The sequence below is a fragment of the Lynx rufus genome, unplaced genomic scaffold, assembly GCF_022079265.1.
Source record: "Lynx rufus isolate CCGP_SWC_20201006 ecotype Redwood Valley unplaced genomic scaffold, mLynRuf1.p SCAF_7, whole genome shotgun sequence".
NCBI lineage: Eukaryota > Metazoa > Chordata > Mammalia > Carnivora > Felidae > Lynx > Lynx rufus.
In genome coordinates this window covers 27,319,900-27,337,982 of record NW_025814889.1, presented here as the reverse complement: position 1 = coordinate 27,337,982, position 18,083 = coordinate 27,319,900, and the positions used below count along the sequence as shown (strand labels likewise).

The 18,083-nt window shown below is 51.2% G+C and overlaps 1 protein-coding gene across 3 annotated transcripts in view; it reads right to left on the bottom strand.

The window, feature by feature from the left end:
• JCAD (junctional cadherin 5 associated) overlaps nucleotides 1-18,083 on the bottom strand; it is a 40,288-nt gene that overhangs the window by 7,370 nt on the left and 14,835 nt on the right. For all 3 annotated transcript variants that reach the window (XM_047065597.1, XM_047065596.1, XM_047065598.1), the window contains one exon: nucleotides 869-4,611. In XM_047065597.1, the coding sequence (XP_046921553.1) occupies nucleotides 869-4,611 (3,743 nt within the window). The remainder of the gene's footprint in view (nucleotides 1-868; nucleotides 4,612-18,083) is intronic.

Below are 18,083 nucleotides of genomic sequence, written 5' to 3'. Positions count from 1 at the left end.
GCTGCCTAAGTTCTCTGTCCTGGGCTTTAGTGCATAAGACCATAGGGGACCTTATGGGACATGGCTGGTGGGTGAACTTTTTTTTTTTTTTTTTTTTTTTTTTTTTTTAGTATTTAATTATTTGGAGAGAGAGAACGTGAAAAGGGGAAGGGTAGAGACAGAGGGAGACAGAGGATCCGAAGTGGCTCTGTGCTGACGGCAGAGAGTCCGACGTGGGCCTTGAACCCACGAACTGTGAGATCATCATGTGAGCCGAAGTCGGACACTTAACCAACAGAGCCCCCCTGTTTAGGGTGTTGACACAGTGCAAAGTGCTCCTTTTGTTTACTAAAGCTTTTTAAAGTTTCATAAATGGCCGGTAGCAAAAACATAAAATGAGGGTCAAAGGATTTTGGAAGGTACAATGTAAGACAGCATCCTGGGCTGCGTAGTTTACATAATCATATGATTAGGTTGGTACAAAGAGCATGTGGGGGGTCTGGGGGGAGCGCTTGTTTTCGGGGAGGGTGCAGAGCACACACTGTCGCCTCCTACAAGATTCTTCGCGGTACAGCAGCACAGTTCGAGTACTTTACTGATTTACCTCTGCACGGTACGGGGCCCAAAATACGTCTGCATAGATACCTATATATAGCTGTTTGCATAAGGAATTTCCGTAAATATACAACCATTTACGATACACTACCGGATCTTGATTTTTAAGGAAAGCCTCCGGATAATTCTTTGGACAGTGGAGAATCTTTCGGGGCAACAATGCACAGTATCAGCTTCACCAGCGCAGGACTGGCATCATCCACCAGCCTGGCGTGACACGCTCAGAGCACCACACTAATACTCTGTAACGCCTGCCTGCACACTGACTCCTCACCTGGGCACCAGAAATCCTGATGGACGGTCTTCTTCTCCCCGTGTGCCATTGGACGACCGTCTTCTTCCGGCGGGAGGGCGCCCTTGGAGACCACGAGCGGGAGCCCGGCCTTCCGAGCCAGGTCCCCGGCATTCAGAGACACCGGGCCTCCGGGCTGCATCCCGGCGTCCCTCTCGGCCTTCGGTTCCTCGGCCTCCTCCGTGGAGTCAGCGCTCTGGGAGGTCAGGAGCCTCATCCGGGACACGGAGCTCACCTCCTTCATCCTCATCAAGCGGCTGGGGTCTGCTCTCCTAGGGGGCGAAGCCAGTTTTTCTTGTAAACTTTCAATCACTTTGGAAGTGCTTCTGAGCCTCTTTTCTGAGCCTGGCATATTTGGGGTCCTTTCTATAAAATGGAACAGGGTGGACTTGAAGGGTGGTTTTGTCCCCATGTCCTTGGGATTGAAGGACCTGGACTCTTGGGGACTGTACTGAGGCTCGGGGCTGGGGGCCTTGCTGGGGACAGTCCCGTCCGCACCCGAGGGCTCAGCGGCCAGGGCAGCGCGACGGGCGCTGTCCCTTTCCCCTACAAAGAGAGGGCTTTGGGTCCAGCCGCACTTTCTCCTGCCGTAAAAGGCGTCAGGGGACGCTGCGGGGTCATCCAGCTGTGAACCGGACCCAGGCTCCTCCCTGGGGGCCTCGGGCCCGCGGCCACCTCCGTCAGGCTCGGGGTGCTGGTCCTGTCCCGTTCTCCTGGTGCCTGGCAGCAGGGACTCCACGGCCACCTCGATGCCCAGGATCCTCGCAGCCCTTGCTTGAAGGGACTCATTTGGGGGGATTTCTATCGCACTGGCTTCACCTGAAGACGCATCTGACTTCCCGGCGCTCTGCTCCTGTGCCCGCGTCAGTCCCACAGACCTCAAGTCCGGCGCCGAGAGCCCTCGGGGTTTGCTGGCGAGAGCGAGCGGGACCGGCAGGCTCCTCCCCTCCTCGCCACCGGCCTTCCGAGGGGTCGCTGGGCTCAGCTCGGCAGAAATGGGAACACGGGGCAGTGCCTGGCTTCCCGGGGGCTGCCTCAGCGAGGCTGGATCCGACGAGGGCACTGGTTTTGTGTCACCTGACCTGGAGGAAGCCGCTCTCTTCACAGGACCTGGGCTGACGGCTGGCTCGGTGTTCAGGGCGCGCTCCACCTCCTGGTTTCCCTCGTCGGCGATCAGGCCTCCGTGTGCCGCCACCGCCGCCCCCCGGCCTCCTTCCACCTCCGTGGGGCCCGGGCACTGAGCACGGGTGCCAGGCCAGCCAGGCTTCTGCCCCTCACTCCAGCTTTCGGACTTACTCTTGGCTCTTCCCGGCCTGGCCCCGGGCTCCTCAACCTTCCACGCCTGGCCGTCTCCCCCACAGCCCCAGTGCTTGCCCGTGGCCTCAGCACGGCCTTCGGGCTGCCACTCTGTGTCACTGTCCTCGCTGCTGCTGTCGCTGTCGCTGCCGCTAGGACTGCTCTCTTCCTCTTCCTGAAGCTCCTTGTTAAAACTCTCTAGCTGGCTAATCAAATCCCAGGGACGGCGGCTGACTGGCTTCAGGAGAAACTGACCAAACAGCTGTTTGCTGTTGCACGGGCCGGTGGTCTCCCCCTTCACCACGTCGCCCCTGGGCACGGGGCTGGCTCTGCGGCCACGGCCCTCGGCGCAGGCCTGACTGGGCCCGGCTTTTGAAACAGGTGCCTGGCTTACGCAGGAGGAAGTCCTTGAGAAAGCACTGTTGCTGGAGGGGCTGAGGGACATCTGGCCTTTCGGGTGATGAGCACTTGGCCTCTGGTTTCGGTCGCCGGGAGCTAACTCCGTGGGCGCGTGAGCCTCAGAGACGAGAGGGTCTGAGTATTTTGGAGTCAGCACTGCTTTTGGTGAGCCTCCCGGCTTCTGACCGGGGAGGGGCAGCGCGCTTCTGGACTCCTCTGCAAAAGTGGTTTGGGTTTGCTGATCTCTGTACTGGTGCCCTGGCCACGAGCCAGAATACTTGAGCCCTCTGTGTTGTGCAGGGTGGATGAATCTGAGGTCATTTGTTTGTTTGCCTTCTTCTGGTTCCCCCCGATCTTGTTTCTGGAACTCTGTTCTCCCCACCATGCTTCCTGTGAGTGCCTGCAGCTCCAGGTCGGTGGAAGACATGCTCAGCAGACTTTGTTCCTGCAAAGCTGCGCTCTTATCAAGCCCATTCCTTTTATCAGTGCCCTGTTTTAAGTCATTGTTGTTCGTATCTATATCTGGCAGATGTGATTCTGATTTAACTGGGATGGAAACCAAACAAAATATTGTCTCGTTCATTTTCTTCTTTGAACTTTTCTTGGTCCGAATCCCAGTTTCGAACTTCTTGAGCTTGGTTCGAGTTTCACAGGTACTCTCGCCCTGTGGGCTTGGGGGGGAGACGAGGCCTTCCGTGTGCCCGCCCCGGCCGCCGTCCAGGGCAGGCCACTGTCCCCCCACGGCACCGTGGGCTCTTTGGTCAGGAGCGCCATTTTCCGCATCCCTGGGGAGCTGGTCCCACAGCCACCAGGGACTGGGATCAGCAGCGGCCGGGCCGCTCACACCCCCCGGCGAGGTTCTCACACTCTGTGGGCTCAAAACGGCACCATCGTGTTGACCGTTTCCATGAGCGGGGGCCGGGGCAGTGCTGGGACTAGAGTTGTAGGACTTCTCGTTGGCTGTTGTTTCTTGACAGAAACCCCGGGGGCGGGCCAGTTTAAAATGCCGTATCCGTGGGTCGTCAAAGGGAATATACAGAACGGAGCCGTCATACGCGGTGGTCGGCCGGGGCTGCTGAGGGACCCCGCGAGGAGAGCGTGGGCTTACACCATACTCATTCCCGGTGCCAGGGGGACCGGCCGGCTCCAACGGATGCTGCTGCTGACGGGGACCACACACGGGCCCAGGCACTGTGTCCTCCACGTAGGGGTTTGCGATGTGCTGGGGCGGCGACCTGTACGATGGCGGAGGCACGTACACGGGAGGCTCCAAACTAGAGTCGGGCGCGCACAGCTCCAGCCGGGGCTCGCTGGATTTGGTCAAGTAGGAGACGCACAAGTCCACCTGCTGACTGTCCAGAGAGTCACTGGCCTCCACGCCCGCCCTGGAGTGTTGGTGGGAGTCGTAAGGTGGAGGCTTGAGGGGTCTCCCAAACTTAGGCCGGGGGAAAGGGACCGAGGAACCCCCCTTCTCGGGGTTCCTTTTGGATTCCAAATTTGGCGCACAATTTGGGGGATAAAATGGCATTTTAGGAACACCTGGAAAATGTCCGTCATTTAATGGAATGGGAATTTCCATGCAACTCAGGCCCTCGGGGGAAAGAACCCTGGGCAATGACTGGGATTTCCCTTTGCTTTGGGAATTCAGCACATGTTCTCCTTGCACGAATGGGTACAGATCTTGAAACAGTCTCTCCCCATCACCATCAGACATTTGCCTCCCTAATTTCCTTGGCTGGTTCCAGCTCTCCAGGCTTATATTCTGCCACTTGGCAGGTCCTGCCATTCTCAGCTCTTCTTCCCAAACTGCCTTCTTCATCACGTTCTCTGTCCTTCCTCCAACTTCCCATGGGCCCTCCCTCATGTGAACGGGCAGACTGTGGGCTTGGGCCATCCCTCTGACCTCTGGGTCTTCTCGGGCCCTTGGCCCCAGCAAGCCACCGACCTCCTGTCCTTTTCTTCTCCAGTAGGCGTGGTCGTGAGCGGTCTGGGGCTGAGAGGACCACCTCAGCACGGGCTGATGATAAAACCTACAAAACAGAGAGGCGTGGAAGTTATACCAGGGGAAGAACCACACGGAAGAAATGTGGATGTGTCTGCTTCTGAGTCAAACTCAGGTCAGTACTTCTGAAAAGTGTATTCCTAACCAGAGCACTTACTGACTTTAAAGAAAACACGTCCCAACTAATTATGGTTGGAAGGCAGCCACGTGTTTTGCCACCGAGGGCCTAGGAGTCTTAGCAGCAGGCTTCCCACAAGAGCATCAGGCCACTGGTGGTACTTGACAGATGTCAAGGCCCTTACAAGTTTGAAATGCCCAAGGGAGCAAGGGTAAACTCGCAAGTAGTATTTCTCAAGTGTGGTCATGGGCCACTGGGAGTCCACACCCCACGGAGGCCAGACCACTGAGTTCTCTCAGGAGTCGGTCTGGGAACCTGCTTCTCACAGCCCCACCCTAGAGTGGTGGTTCGTCAGCATGAGCAGGAATCATGAGAGGGCTGCTAAGGACACAGACTGCTGTGTCCTATCCCCAGTTTCTGCTTCAGCAGCTTCGGGGGGGGGGGGGGCGGGGAACTCTACAATTTGCATTTCTTTTTTTTTAAAGTTTTGATTTTTTTTTTTTTTTTTTGAGGTTGGGGGCACAGAGAGAGTGGAGGGGAGAGAATCCCAAGCAGGCTCCATGCTGTCAGTGCTGAGCTCAACGTGGGGCTCGATCCCACAAACCGTGAGATCATGACCCGAGCCAAAATCAAGAGCTGGACGCTTAACTGACTGAGCCACTCAGGTGCCCCTCCCCAATGTGCATTTCTAACATGTGCCCAAGCGATGGGGCCCCAGCACCCCACTGTGAGAACCATCACTGCTAGTTGTTGGGAACCATGACTTCACAAGTCCCGAGGCCCAGACAGTGTCCCAGCTCCACTGCGTCAGAATTGTGGAGGCAGGAGGGACACCCAGCATCGGCACGTTTCTAGGCGCCCCTGATATTCCCAGTGTGCAGCTGAGATGGAACCAGGACTGCAGCCGGGTTCCCACACTTTCCTGATGGCAAGAATCACCCAGTGGGCTCAGGAAATACACACACGACCACGTCACTCCTGTCGAAGTTCAGATTCAGTAGGTGTGGATTAGAGTCCAGGTGCCCACATTTTTGTAATGAGCCCTCCAGGCGAGTCTTAACTTAGGCGATGTGGGAATACGGCTCGGGCCGACTCTGACCAGAAGAAGGGGGGCTCTGTCCATGTGGCAGAACCCCCTGCCAGGTGGGACAGGGTGTGGCAAACGCCAGCCTACTTCTAGGTCGCCCCCCATCACCAGGCTGCACAGCAGAAATGTCCTTGAGAGCCTTTGCGAAATGCTAATGCCTAAGGCCCACCCCCCCCAAATATCTTGATCTAATCAGACCAGCCAGCAGCCACCAGTATATTTCAAAATCTCCTCAAGCGATTCTAGTAGCATCAGCCAGAGTTTGGAATCACTGCTCTAATGCAGCTGGAGAAAACAAAATCCAAACAACTGTTACACTGTCTACGACAGTCAGCTCTGTGTACAAGTGACCAGAGACCAGGACCCTAACACAGAAAAACCATCAACTGGAAGGAATCTTTGGCACACTCCCCTACTCTGATTAACCATGGGCTACACGGACAATGTTCCAGCTCCAAAACTGCTATTCGTTTTGTAAATTATAAAAGTAATATGTAGCTGTTGTTGAAAATTCAGAAAAATAGAGGAAAGAACAAAAAACAAAACCGCCATGGAATCTTTCCCCCCAGAGATAGTTATCTTGATATATATCTTCCAGTCTTTGTGTGGGTGAAGATGTGGGTTCTCAAGTAGTCTTGGTTCTCTACGAGGGATCTGGTTTTCTGCGAACCTTTCCCTGCACTCACAGCGCAAACAGCAGCTGTCACTTGCGTGGCGGTTACTCTGTGCTCAGCCCATGCTTAGTGCTTTCAGTACATTTGCGCACCCGCACCCCTCGGGAGATAGGAACTGATGTCATTCCCATTGACAGAGGAGGAAACTGAGGTACAGAAGTAATGTAACATTCACATGCACTTGGGCGCTTACGCTGTAAGTTCTGGCCCTGTGTGACGAATTATTTCCTTTAAATTTTATAACCACTGTTCTCTCTCCCTTTTACAGATAAGGAAACCGAGGCACAGAGAGCTTTTGACAGCTCTCTCAAGTGGTACAGCTTGTAAGTAACAGGGAAAGATTCAAACCCAGGAAGTGTGACCCTCCATGAAGCCCATTCAGTTAGCCACTCCGTTTTACTTCTCCTAATGTAATGAAAAATTCCTCAAGTGCATAATTTTAACAGTTGAAGAGTATTGTGTCATATGCACATGACTCACTTAACCACTGCTGGGCATCTACGTAGATTATATTCTAAATGCTTTGAGAAACACTGTCATTCACAAACACTGAGCGTGTCTCAGGTTACGTAGAATAAATCCTTAGAAAAGGAATTAGTGGGTTGGGGGCATTATGTTGTCTATATCGTCAGATCTGCCCTCGGTTCCAATTTACTCTCCCACCTGCAGTGCAGGGCACCAGTCTTGCTGATTTTTTCCATCTCTGGTTTTTCCAGTCAATTTGTTTCCTTATTATAGAAGTGCAAGTAACTCCTGATTGGTTTTAATTTGCATTTCCTTGATTACTTGTGAGGTTACCTTTTTTTTTTTTTCCATGTGCTTAGGTGTCATTTGTGGTTCCAAACGACTTCTACAACACAGCCCACTTTGCAGCCGACAGGTGGTAGAGAGAGGACGGTGTGAACAGGGAGGAGTCCGGGCGACAGCAGGGGAAGGCCTTGGAGGGGACAACGGTGGGGACTGGCTGAAGGGGGACCACGCCCAACACACAGGAGGAGGCTGCCGCTCTGCGGGAGCCAGGATGGTAAATACGGATGGTAAATGCATAGTAAACATCCATCATTACGATCACGGGCATACCTCGCTTTATCGTGCTTCACAGATACTACGTTTTTTGTTTTTGTTTTTTTTTTACAAATTGAGCATTCAAGCCTTGAGTGGAGGAAGTCCCTGCAGATGGGCTGGAAACAACAGGAGAACTGGAATTACAAGCGGAGCCTGAAGATGGGGCTGAATTGCTGCCACCTTGTGATCAAAGCTCAATGGATGAGAAGTTGCTTCCTATGGATGAGTAGAGAAAGTGGTTTCCTGAGATGGGGTCTACTCCTGGTGAAGACTGTTGAAATGACAGCAAAACATGGAGAATATGCCATAAATTCAGCTGATAAGGCAGAGGCAGGGTCTGGGCGGATTCAGTCCAATAGTGAAAGAAGTTCCACTGCGGGTCGAGTGCTATCAAACAGTATCGCATCTTACAGACCAATTGCGAAAGAAAGAGTCAATAATGTGGCAAACTTCACTGTTGTCTTATTTCTAGAAACTACAGCCACCCCTGCCTTCAGCAGCCAGCGCCCTGATCAGTCAGCAGCCATCAACCTCGAGGCAAGACCCTCCACCAGCAAAAGGACGATTCACTGAAAGCTCAGATGATGGTCAGCATTTTCAGCAATATTTTAATGCTTTATTTTATTTTCTTTAAGTAATCTCTACACCCAACATGAGGCTCGAGCTCACAACCCTGAGATAAAAAGTTACATGTTCTGGGGGTGCCTGGGTGGCTCAGTCGGTTGGACGTCTGACTTTGGCTCAGGTCATGATCTCGTGGTTCATGAGTTCGAGCCCCATGTTGGGATCTGTGCTGACAGCTCAGAGCCTGGAGCCTGCTTCGGATTCTGTGTCTCCATATATCTCTGCCCCTCCTCCCTTGCACTCTTTCTCTCTCTCTCAGAAATAAACATTAAAAAAAAATTTTTTTAAGTTGTATGTTCTACTGACAGAGCCAGCCAGGCACCCCAATTCAGCAATATGTTTTTTTGCTTTTTTTTTTATTGTGGAGAGAGAGCATGAGTGGGGTAGAGGGGGAAAGAGAGAGAATCTTAAGTGGATTCCATGCTCAGCACAGAGCCTGACACGGGGCTCAGTCCCACGACCCTGGGAACTTGACCTGAGCCCAAATCAAAACTTGGACGCTCAACTGACTGATCCACCCAGGCGCCCCTAGTAATATTTTAAATTAAGGTATATACTCTGCTTTTTCAAATGTAACACTGTTGCACACTTAATAGACTATAGTATGGTGTACACGTTGCTTTAATATGCATCAGAAAACCAAAAACTCCATAACCCAACCCAAAATATCTCCAAGGCATGCCATCATTATTAATAGTAGTAGCAGTAGTGTCTTGGAATTACTTCCTTGCCTTAGTAAGTGAGGGTCGCTCTTCAAGTCCTGCCCCCACTCCCACTCCCAGATAACGTTTTAAGCAGCCACTGAATGAAAGGGTTGAAAAAGTAGAAAAGATTTCAGATCAATTTGAGGTAAAGCATTTGCCACTGCGCAGCCTAAGTGCTTCTGCCTTTACTTCTTACACGTAGTGACAGCTGTGTTAACCCTGGGCGTGGCTGAAGGTCAACGTCTTCGAGGCTTTCGTTGTTATCAAAATCACGTTTTGAGCACTCAGGCTTTGAATGCGTAACAGAACACCTCTCGGGTCGGGTTCCATAATGATGGTTCCCGTGGAAGCCACCACCCTCAGCCCTGCGTGCACATCTCCTGTCCCCACCCTGGTGAGCCAAGGAACCACCCTCCTGAACCCCAGAGGCCACGGGCCCTTCCCTTACGAACTCCTCCATGACCGCCCGTCCATCACAGATGTGCCAAGAAACGCTAGGGGATGAACCGCTTCTGGCGTGACAGTTGTCACAGCCCCGATTAAGAGAGAGTAAAACGAATAATTGATGCGTGTGGCTAATGCCTTGCTTCAGAATCCCCTCTCCTGCCTTGATTCCTCAGCTGACGGGGAGTGGATACCACATGGCTTTAATGGCTTTAATCAGCACCACTCACACATGATACTTACAGTCCCATAAACATGTTGCCGGGACACCGACTTTAGGGGAAAAATCCACACTGTTGCTTTTGCCCATTTTCCCAATGGAAATTCTGGTTTCTCAGTAAACATGTGGCGTGCTTAAGTGCCAAGAGGTAGCTGGACTCCCGAGGTGCTATTTGTCTATGTAAGTGCCATGAGCACCATCAGAAGACAAATAAAAAATGACATAAATAGGGCAAGAATATAATCAGACCCTAACTACCTACACAAGTAATGCAGTCTGTTTTCTTCCCTGCCCACCTAAAAAGGTTACACTCTATAACCTTTGTCAAATCTGCCCTGACTAACCCAAATGGCTAAGCATTCTGGATTAACCTTTCTTCCTTTGTACAATACACCAAAATCCCAATTTAAGGTAAACACAGGTCATCTGGGAAATCTTTTATAATCTGTTTTTTTAATTGCTTATTTTTTGGGGGGGAGGGGGTGGGGCGGAGAGACAGAGGGAGACACAGAATCCGAAGCAGGCTCCAGGCTTGGAGCGGTCAGCACAGAGCCCGATGCAGGGCTCAAACTCACAGACCGCAAGATCATGACCTGAGCTGAAGTTGGATGCTTAACAGACGGAGCCACCCAGGTGCCCCTTAAATAATCTATTTTAAAATTAAGCCATAGGATATAGTGCTAAAGACCTTATTTAACAAACATCTATTCTGTACCCAGTATAAGCCTGAGTCTGACAGGCGTGAGTGGACCCCACATGGTGGCAGTTTTGTAAATTTCTCCCTCGGACAAGTTATCAGCCTGGATATCTACTGGCTACCATGCATGATGTCCATTCCTGGCTCAATTGTGTCCTCCCTCACATGGCTTCAAGGCCAAGAATATGTTTTCTAATACCTTTGAGGAAATAAGATGAGATCAAATTTGTCTTTTTAAAAAAATGAGACCTAATAATTTACATCTTAAAAAAGTTAACAATGGGACGTTTTACAAAAACATGCTGAACACATTAATACAGGGTGGGAAAAAGATAAGAAAAACAAAGAGGAATGTGAGAGCTCAAATAAATTGTGTGGACAAGTTCAACGAGACAAGCAGGGTCTTTATACAGAGCCCCTGGGAAAACAGGACCGAGGTGAGACAGAAGTTACACTTGCTAACAGCTCCATGCCTTATCACAGAAAAGAGACATGATAGCAACGAAACAACTGATAAGAAACTGCTTGGGACATATCTGAAATGTGAACATGTGAAAAACAACATGTCTAAAGGAAAACAGGCAAACCCATTCACTGAAGTAATAAAAGCTAATGATGAAAAACCTCCGGAGACATTTCTATTAGTGCTCTCAGGACTCCTTTTCAACCACAACAGAAAATACTGTCCTTCTTTTAAAAAAAGTAAAAGCCTACATAGATTGGCAATATTTGACATGACTTTTTGTAAGTTTATTTATTCATTTTGAGAGAGAGAGAGAGAGAGAGAGAGAGAGCATGCACACAAGTTGGGGAGGGGCAGAGAGAGAGCAAGAAAGAGAATCCCAAGCAGGCTCCAGGCTGCCAGCACAGTGCCCGACGCGGCGCTCGAACTCACAGACCGTGAGATCGTGACCTGAGCCAAAATCAAGAGTTGGACGCTTAAGCAACCGAACCACCAGGTCGCCCCTCTGACATGACTTTCAACCATGGTTTCACACGTTCCAGGATAACCTTCTGACCCCACGGTCCTCAGCTGCACCAACTTGTTACCATCCAGGCACACTACAGCCTAGCTCTGTGTCGATACGGGAGGGCGTGGGAGAGATGCCCTCCCTCCTCCGTGAACAAAATCCCGAACCTGGTTCCCCATGAGCAGCCCCCAAAGTCTAGCCAACTGGGCTTCCCTCGGAGGCCTGCATGGAGGGTGGGAGGTTCCACCCAAGTGGTCTCCTGGTCCAGTGATTTCTTCCAGTTAGCAAGCCCGCCCGCTGGCCTAGCAGATGCCAGTATGGCCGACCGCCTTCCCACACCAGTGGGCATGTCCTGGACCAGGGGACAGCTGTGCCAATTCTGTCCCTTCAAAAGCCATGCCCTAGTCCAGATGCACAGTCTGAGCATAAAGGTGGAACGGGTCATTTAAGGAGCCTCATACTCCTCAAGGGAGAAGCTCTTCTCTTTGGAGATTGGCAGAGGCGTTGGGGCATCTCTTCAGAGTGACTCATATTCACCAGCCCCGTGTGAGGTGTTTGCCATGTTTCCGTGAGAGGGTCAGCCATCTGCTGCTACAGAATTTGCTCTTAATGCTCTCTGGGCCCGGAAGCCTGCAATTTTATTTTTCAGTGTGCCTTGGTATATTCGATACACTATACTGGGTAAGTAACCCTCTGACACAGGGTAATAAAAAGGTAATTTTGGAAAGGGGAAATAGGAGTCAGGAGAAGATTAAGCCTAACCTACGAAGGTTACCGTAAAGATCAGTCAGGAAAGACGAGGCTGTTCTGGAAACACTATGGGTGCATATCACTATTTAGCAAAAATTCAGTCTCAGCAAGAATGGTAGGCTGCATTTACTGCTGGTTCCTAATCACCTTCTGATGCGTGTCTGAGCTTCCGGAAGACAGGGCTTAGGCAGAGCAGAGGGGAAAGAGATGGGGCCTGCAGTCAGGCCGGAGGGAGCCCAGTGTACCCGTGCCTGCCCCCCAGGGAGGGCTACTCGGAGTCGACAGGGCTGACGGGAGCGTCGGTGGCTTTGGACTTCTCAGTACGCCAATGGGGAGAGTGAGGCAAGCCGCCAGGGAGCGTGAGCCCCCGGCCCGGGCGCGGGCTTTCCAATCAGAGCCTTCGGCAAGATACTTCGCTTGGCTTTTGCCTCTCATTCTTCATTTATACTCAAGGGACGGGAGTAGTTCCTTCCTTTTTGGGTTTGTTGGGAGGGCTTAATGAGATAATGCATTTAAACTGTTTAGCAGAGTGCCTGACACACAATAAGACCTTGGTTTTTTTTTTAAACAATCACTACTATTATTAACCCAATTAAAATAAATTCTCAGCAGAGTAGATAATTTTGAAATTCTTTTCCTCACATCAAGGAAGGAGGTAAGGGGCACAAAGGAAAGAGAGAAAGAACTGAGTGTTTGTCTTATGTGATGATTATTTTCGGCCCGTATTGTCTTTTTTGAAGTTGTAATCAATGGGCCTTCACAATAACAGGAAATAATGATATAGCTGACTGTCATAACAAGACTCTGCCCCTCCGGTGATGGCTGGTCTCTAAGGAAGAAGCTACACCCGTTTCCACAATGATGATGTCGAACAAAACCAATATTTAGTTTATTACAACAAAGCAGGAAGAGCAAGCTCTGATCCCTTTTTTTGCACATAACTCCAATAGGTGAAGCAGACTGGCTCAGTATTTTCCTATTTTCTCTTTAACAGGGATATTCTTTCACCAAGGTAAAATGTCTTCACTGGCGCAATCCACACACTGCCGCCATCGACAATGAAATGAAACAAACCACTCCGAGTTCCTCACTTCCCTTTCACGAGTCTGTCGGCACCCCCACGCTCACGTGGCGGTCTATGGAGCACTCTGTGCCTCAGAAGCGAAGCTTACGACAGTGAAGAGTGAGGGAGGCAGCCACCAAGGAAGGTAAACCGGAGCCAGAAGGAGCTAGGAGGAAGCAGTCGGCTCTCTGTGCAGACAGATAAGGACACTGATCCCACAGTCATGTACATCAAGTACTTGTCAGTACCTCAGCTAGACTCTGGTCTAAGGCTCTTTGTTCTTCGTCAAGAACTCAGAGGCATCATCATCTCTGAAACAAAGTGAACCAGAACTGAAGACCCAACTTCAGTGCTTTCTTGGACCCAGGTTTCACATCCTTACCATCCAGTGCCTCTCACTTGGAAATGTCCTGGCTTCCTTACGAACCCGGTTCTCCACCTGACGAAGAAACGCAACTCACAATTCTCTCGATGGAGGCCCAGCTACCAAGACAAATGAAGTTCTAGACTGTGCTTCTGGAGTCTTCCCATTTCTTCTAGAGGCACCTCCTCATCCTCGTCTCTGTTCTTCCACAAGTCTCCTCTCCTGCTTTTTATTGGGAAGAACTGCGGACGGGAAAGCACCCTGAGAGTGTCTGCAGGAGAGGGGGCCGGCTCCAGGCACTTCCGAAAGGTTGCACTGCCTAACAACAAGAACAAAGCACCCCAGAAGAAGGGTTTGTTCTTGAAAAGACCATGGGAAAAACCAGGGGTCTGCCTCTTCACGTGTGTTCATGAGCTCACCAGCTCAAACGGCTGGCACTTTTCTCTGTGAAGAGGTCAAAACAACAACACCTAATAATTAGGATGCGAAGCAAGCAGCTAAAAGACAAATAACGTTTGTGGAAATGTAATTTCATAAAGACAAAGAGAGATATAGAAACAGACGTTAAACTTGAAGCATTCCTTCTTGGGAAACCATTATAAGCAGGATATGATTGGACAGCAGCTTAGAAAGCCTCTGAAAAGTGACTGTTTGCCATACCCAGGAGCACCATCTAGAACGGACGTTTGCTAATCAAATATAAACCTCCCGAGATGAGGCCCCCGACCGCCACATCAGAGGCTCTTCTAGATTGCTATGTCTCTACACGGTTATGACTGCTGCTGATGACAAGAGAGAATTACAAGTTATTCTCAGGGTTAACTGACAAACATCTTTACCAGAATTCCTGGGGCTGAGCAGAGAAGAACCTATTATGGTATGGCTTTCAGATCCAAACTTCTGCTACGTTAAGTTATTTTACAGCTTCCTCTGATTATAGTCTCTCAGAGGAAACACAGTAAGGAAACCGTGAATGCCTGATAACAGTCTTTTACATATTTTAAAGGTAGCTAAGTATTATTCAATTATGGCTACTTACATTTTAAGCACGCAGTTTCCTCCACGTATAGATAACGGCCAGCCTTTCTCCCGTGCCCACTTCCTCTATTCTCTCCTTAATCTTGGCAGGTGCGGGCGTGCGTGCGCGTGTCTGTGCCCGGGTGTGCGCACGCGTGTGCGTGTGTTGGCAAGCGAGGCTTGGAACACAGTAGGTGCACAAATAGCTAAAGTGCGTGCAAACTGACGAACTAGAGAATATTTCTCTTTATGGTCTCTGAACACCGATGTAAATGTAAGCTTTCAGAAGCATCCTTTCCATATTGCCAGAGGGAGGACAGAGATGCCACGTAGGACGTGCTCTAGAAGTATCTGTCATTGGTTAGATGGCAAAAATTAGGATACAAGAAAAATCTGGCACCAAGTCATTTGATAAGTGGAATGCTGACAGTCTGTGCAGTTTTAGGACATTCCTGGTTTTCCAGCTATGAACCTATCAGTTCTGCAGGGACACCTGACGCTGCCTGTGAGGTTCTTCCTGTACCACGGGAGTGACGTCCGTGCAAAGCCTGCGGCATCTCCATCGTCACAATCTGCCAACTGAGACCACTCAGGAGTGGTTTAGCATTAGGGGAAGGTCTCTGGAGTACCCGACTTAAGGGGGAAATGCCAAATCTCTAGAGTTACTAAATGAATGGCCTGTGAAGAGAGAACAGGTTTGGGGTACACGGTCAGCACTCACCTCCCTCATCCGTAGCCCCATCATCGAGGGCAGGTAAAGGTCAGACATCCACATTTGGTTATCCCCTCCTCCCCGTCCACCCTGCCTTCCCCTAATCAGCCCCTGCTCCCTGTCCCCATGGATGGGACAGGGCTGAGATGTGCCAACCAAGGCCAAATACTGATTCCTTGTCTCAAAAACGTAAGAGACATGGGTGGCAGTCACCAGGGCCGTCTGGAGCTAAACCGTCACATAGAGGCAAGAGCGGAACAAAAGTCACTGTGAGCCAGTTACTGGAAAGCAGGGACCATCAGTGAAGGGAAGAGTCCGGTCTGCAAAGGAGGGAGCAGAAGCGCGGGGAGATGCAGAGACAGGAGACAAGGTGGGACCCAGTGTGAAAGCGCCCCCCAGGGGAACAACTCACAACCCTGAGAGAAGTCACCTGACTACCAGCCTTGGCTCCTAGTTTTCTCATTCCCACCTCGGCAAGGCCCAGCCAGGCTCCATTTCCTCCCTGCTGTGGGCCCTGAGCCGCCCCAGTACGGCCTCACGAAAACTTGCCCCGTCTCACTCAAGTGGGCTAGATTGTAGATTCTTGCACCCACAGAATCTACAAAGGAGGGGAATTTTACCACCGAGGCCGTTCGGCCTAGTGGGAGTTTGGCCGAGTCTGTGACTCGCATTTCCTTCTCCCTCCCTCCCTGTTCATCCCCCAGGAGTTGGCATGTGGACAAAGCCGTCAAAACTGCTACCTCAGCTGCCCGGCGCGGAAAGCCAGTGCCCCTCCCTGTCACAGTGGAACCTTCCTCCCCACCCCCAGCCTCACACAGGTCCTCCCGCTGGAAAAACCTCCTCCGTTTCCCATCCCGCTTTATCCCAATGTTCCGAAATGCTCAGCACTTCCACAACTGCCTTGGCGTGGAAAGCACTAGGTTTCATCCAATTTATCAAAAGAAGTTTTTCTGAGTGTTTTAATAAGTGCAAAATTCCTTAATAGGCTTTAGCAAAACCAGAGGTGAATCAGAAATGAGGTCAGCTTTCAGGAAGCTGGTGGCAACCCTGGAGGAGCACCGGGGAGCCAGTCATTCCGACTGGGAGAGCTGAAGAAGCCACCAAACTGATGGGTGGGGCTTCCAAGGGGAGTGGGAGGAGGGCCCCGGGTGCTTCTAGGCAGGGCTTAGTGCTGGGGAACACACGGTGGCCCCGCGCGCTTGGCACCCTGAAAGCACGAGAAGGCACAGGGCAGGCAGGTCAGGCGTGGAGAAGGAGGCCTGCAGGGCCATACGGAGATGGGGGGTGACGCTGCAGGCGAAGGGGGTCAAGGACCCAGTGCAACACCCTGCACGTAGCTTTGGAAGGGAGCTCTCTCCTCACTAATTCGGATACGTGTGTACCAGCAGGAAGTGACTCTTGGGCCCGTCTGCACCACCTGAGTACAAGAGCTTCTCAGCAAGCCAGCAGCTCCTTCAGCTCCCCACATGACACAACTGTCATGCTCTGCCCGTGTCGGGATCTCCGTGTCACTTGTTGCGGTAACAGTGCAAGCTCAAAGCACAGCCTCTTCGGCCAAGTTGGGAAACATGCATCCTGCATGTTTGGAAATCTAGTCAAGGCTCCATATTTGTGGTTTTTCTTTTTTTCTTTTTTCTTCATGTTACTGGCTATAACCAGCCCTTACATAAGAAACTCTGTTGTAAGATGATGTTAATTCGCGAGGGAAAGGAAGAAGCGCGATCATGCTCCCAAGGCAGTCTTGATGTTTAAGCCACACCCCAGATGACAGACAATATCACAGAGAGAAGCCACGTTGTGCACACGTATCTAATCTAGGAGATTAGATTAGATTAGATTAGATTAGATTAGATACGACAGGATGCATTCCTTAGGCAGCTCCCCAGACAGGAAAGGGACACAGCTGTGCCCTAGGAGCCACCGCACATCCCCGCACATCCCCTCGTGCCCATAGAGAGGGCGGAGGACAAGGAAGTGAGAGAGGCCAGTCCGCCACAAGGCAGCTGTGAAAGGAGCTTGGAGAAATGCAGGCCCCTCTCAAGCAGGGACAGGCCCCACCTGGGGAGAGCTGATCCGGGCCCGACACCGCTATGGAGCAGCAGACGCTGGCCTGCCTGGCAGCCCGGAGCCTGGGGCCCAAGCCAGGCTTCCTTCCGAGTGGCCCTTACAGAGTCACCGAGGACCTCTGGGCTTCATGTCCTTTGGCTATAAAATATGACTCTGCTAACGTGCTCTCCTAACAGAATAAAACAAACCAGGCTTCTTTGGCCCCCGTGGCCTTGGAAACCACTTTGACCACCGCCTTCTCTGGGAAGTCCATGAGGCCCTGAGGACTGGCCTGGGGTGGGGGGGATACTCTCTAAGGCAAACCTCAACCCTCCTAAGAGAGTGCAAGAGGGTACCCTCGTGATGCTTCCCAGCCACCCTGATGGCGTGGAGTTGGGGGCCCCACCTGCCCTTCCCGGGCCCCCCTGCCCCTCCAGACCTGGAGCCCAGCCCAGAAGAGTCGCCGTGTGGGACGGGCATGCAGCAGGACCACAGCTGCCCTGGTCGGCAGCCTGGAGGCTAGGATTTGGCAAAGCACCATTTGCTCATCCAGATTCAGAGTTCACAGAAGCCAAAGTATTGTTGGGTTTGCTTTTTCTTCAGTTTTCAGGCTTTAACGATTAGCACCTCTTTATTTCCTCTCAAGGCACTTTTTTTTTTTCTCCTGAAAACGCATTCTCCTGCCTACCTTTCTGTTTGCTTTTCTGTTTGCCTCCTGTTTTCAGGTCTCTATAAGCTACTAAAGAAAGAAAACATCTTTTCACTTCAACCCAGGAAGGCTTGCAGCTGGTCTCGGAGGCTTTGGGCACTGGCATGGATTTCTGCGAACACGTATGCATATTCTGTTTTTACCCTACAAGGCAACCTTCAGTCTGACAGCTAAGATACATCTCAGAAGGTAATCAGCCCCCCTCAGAACTGGGGGGACATGGCCAGATCTGCCG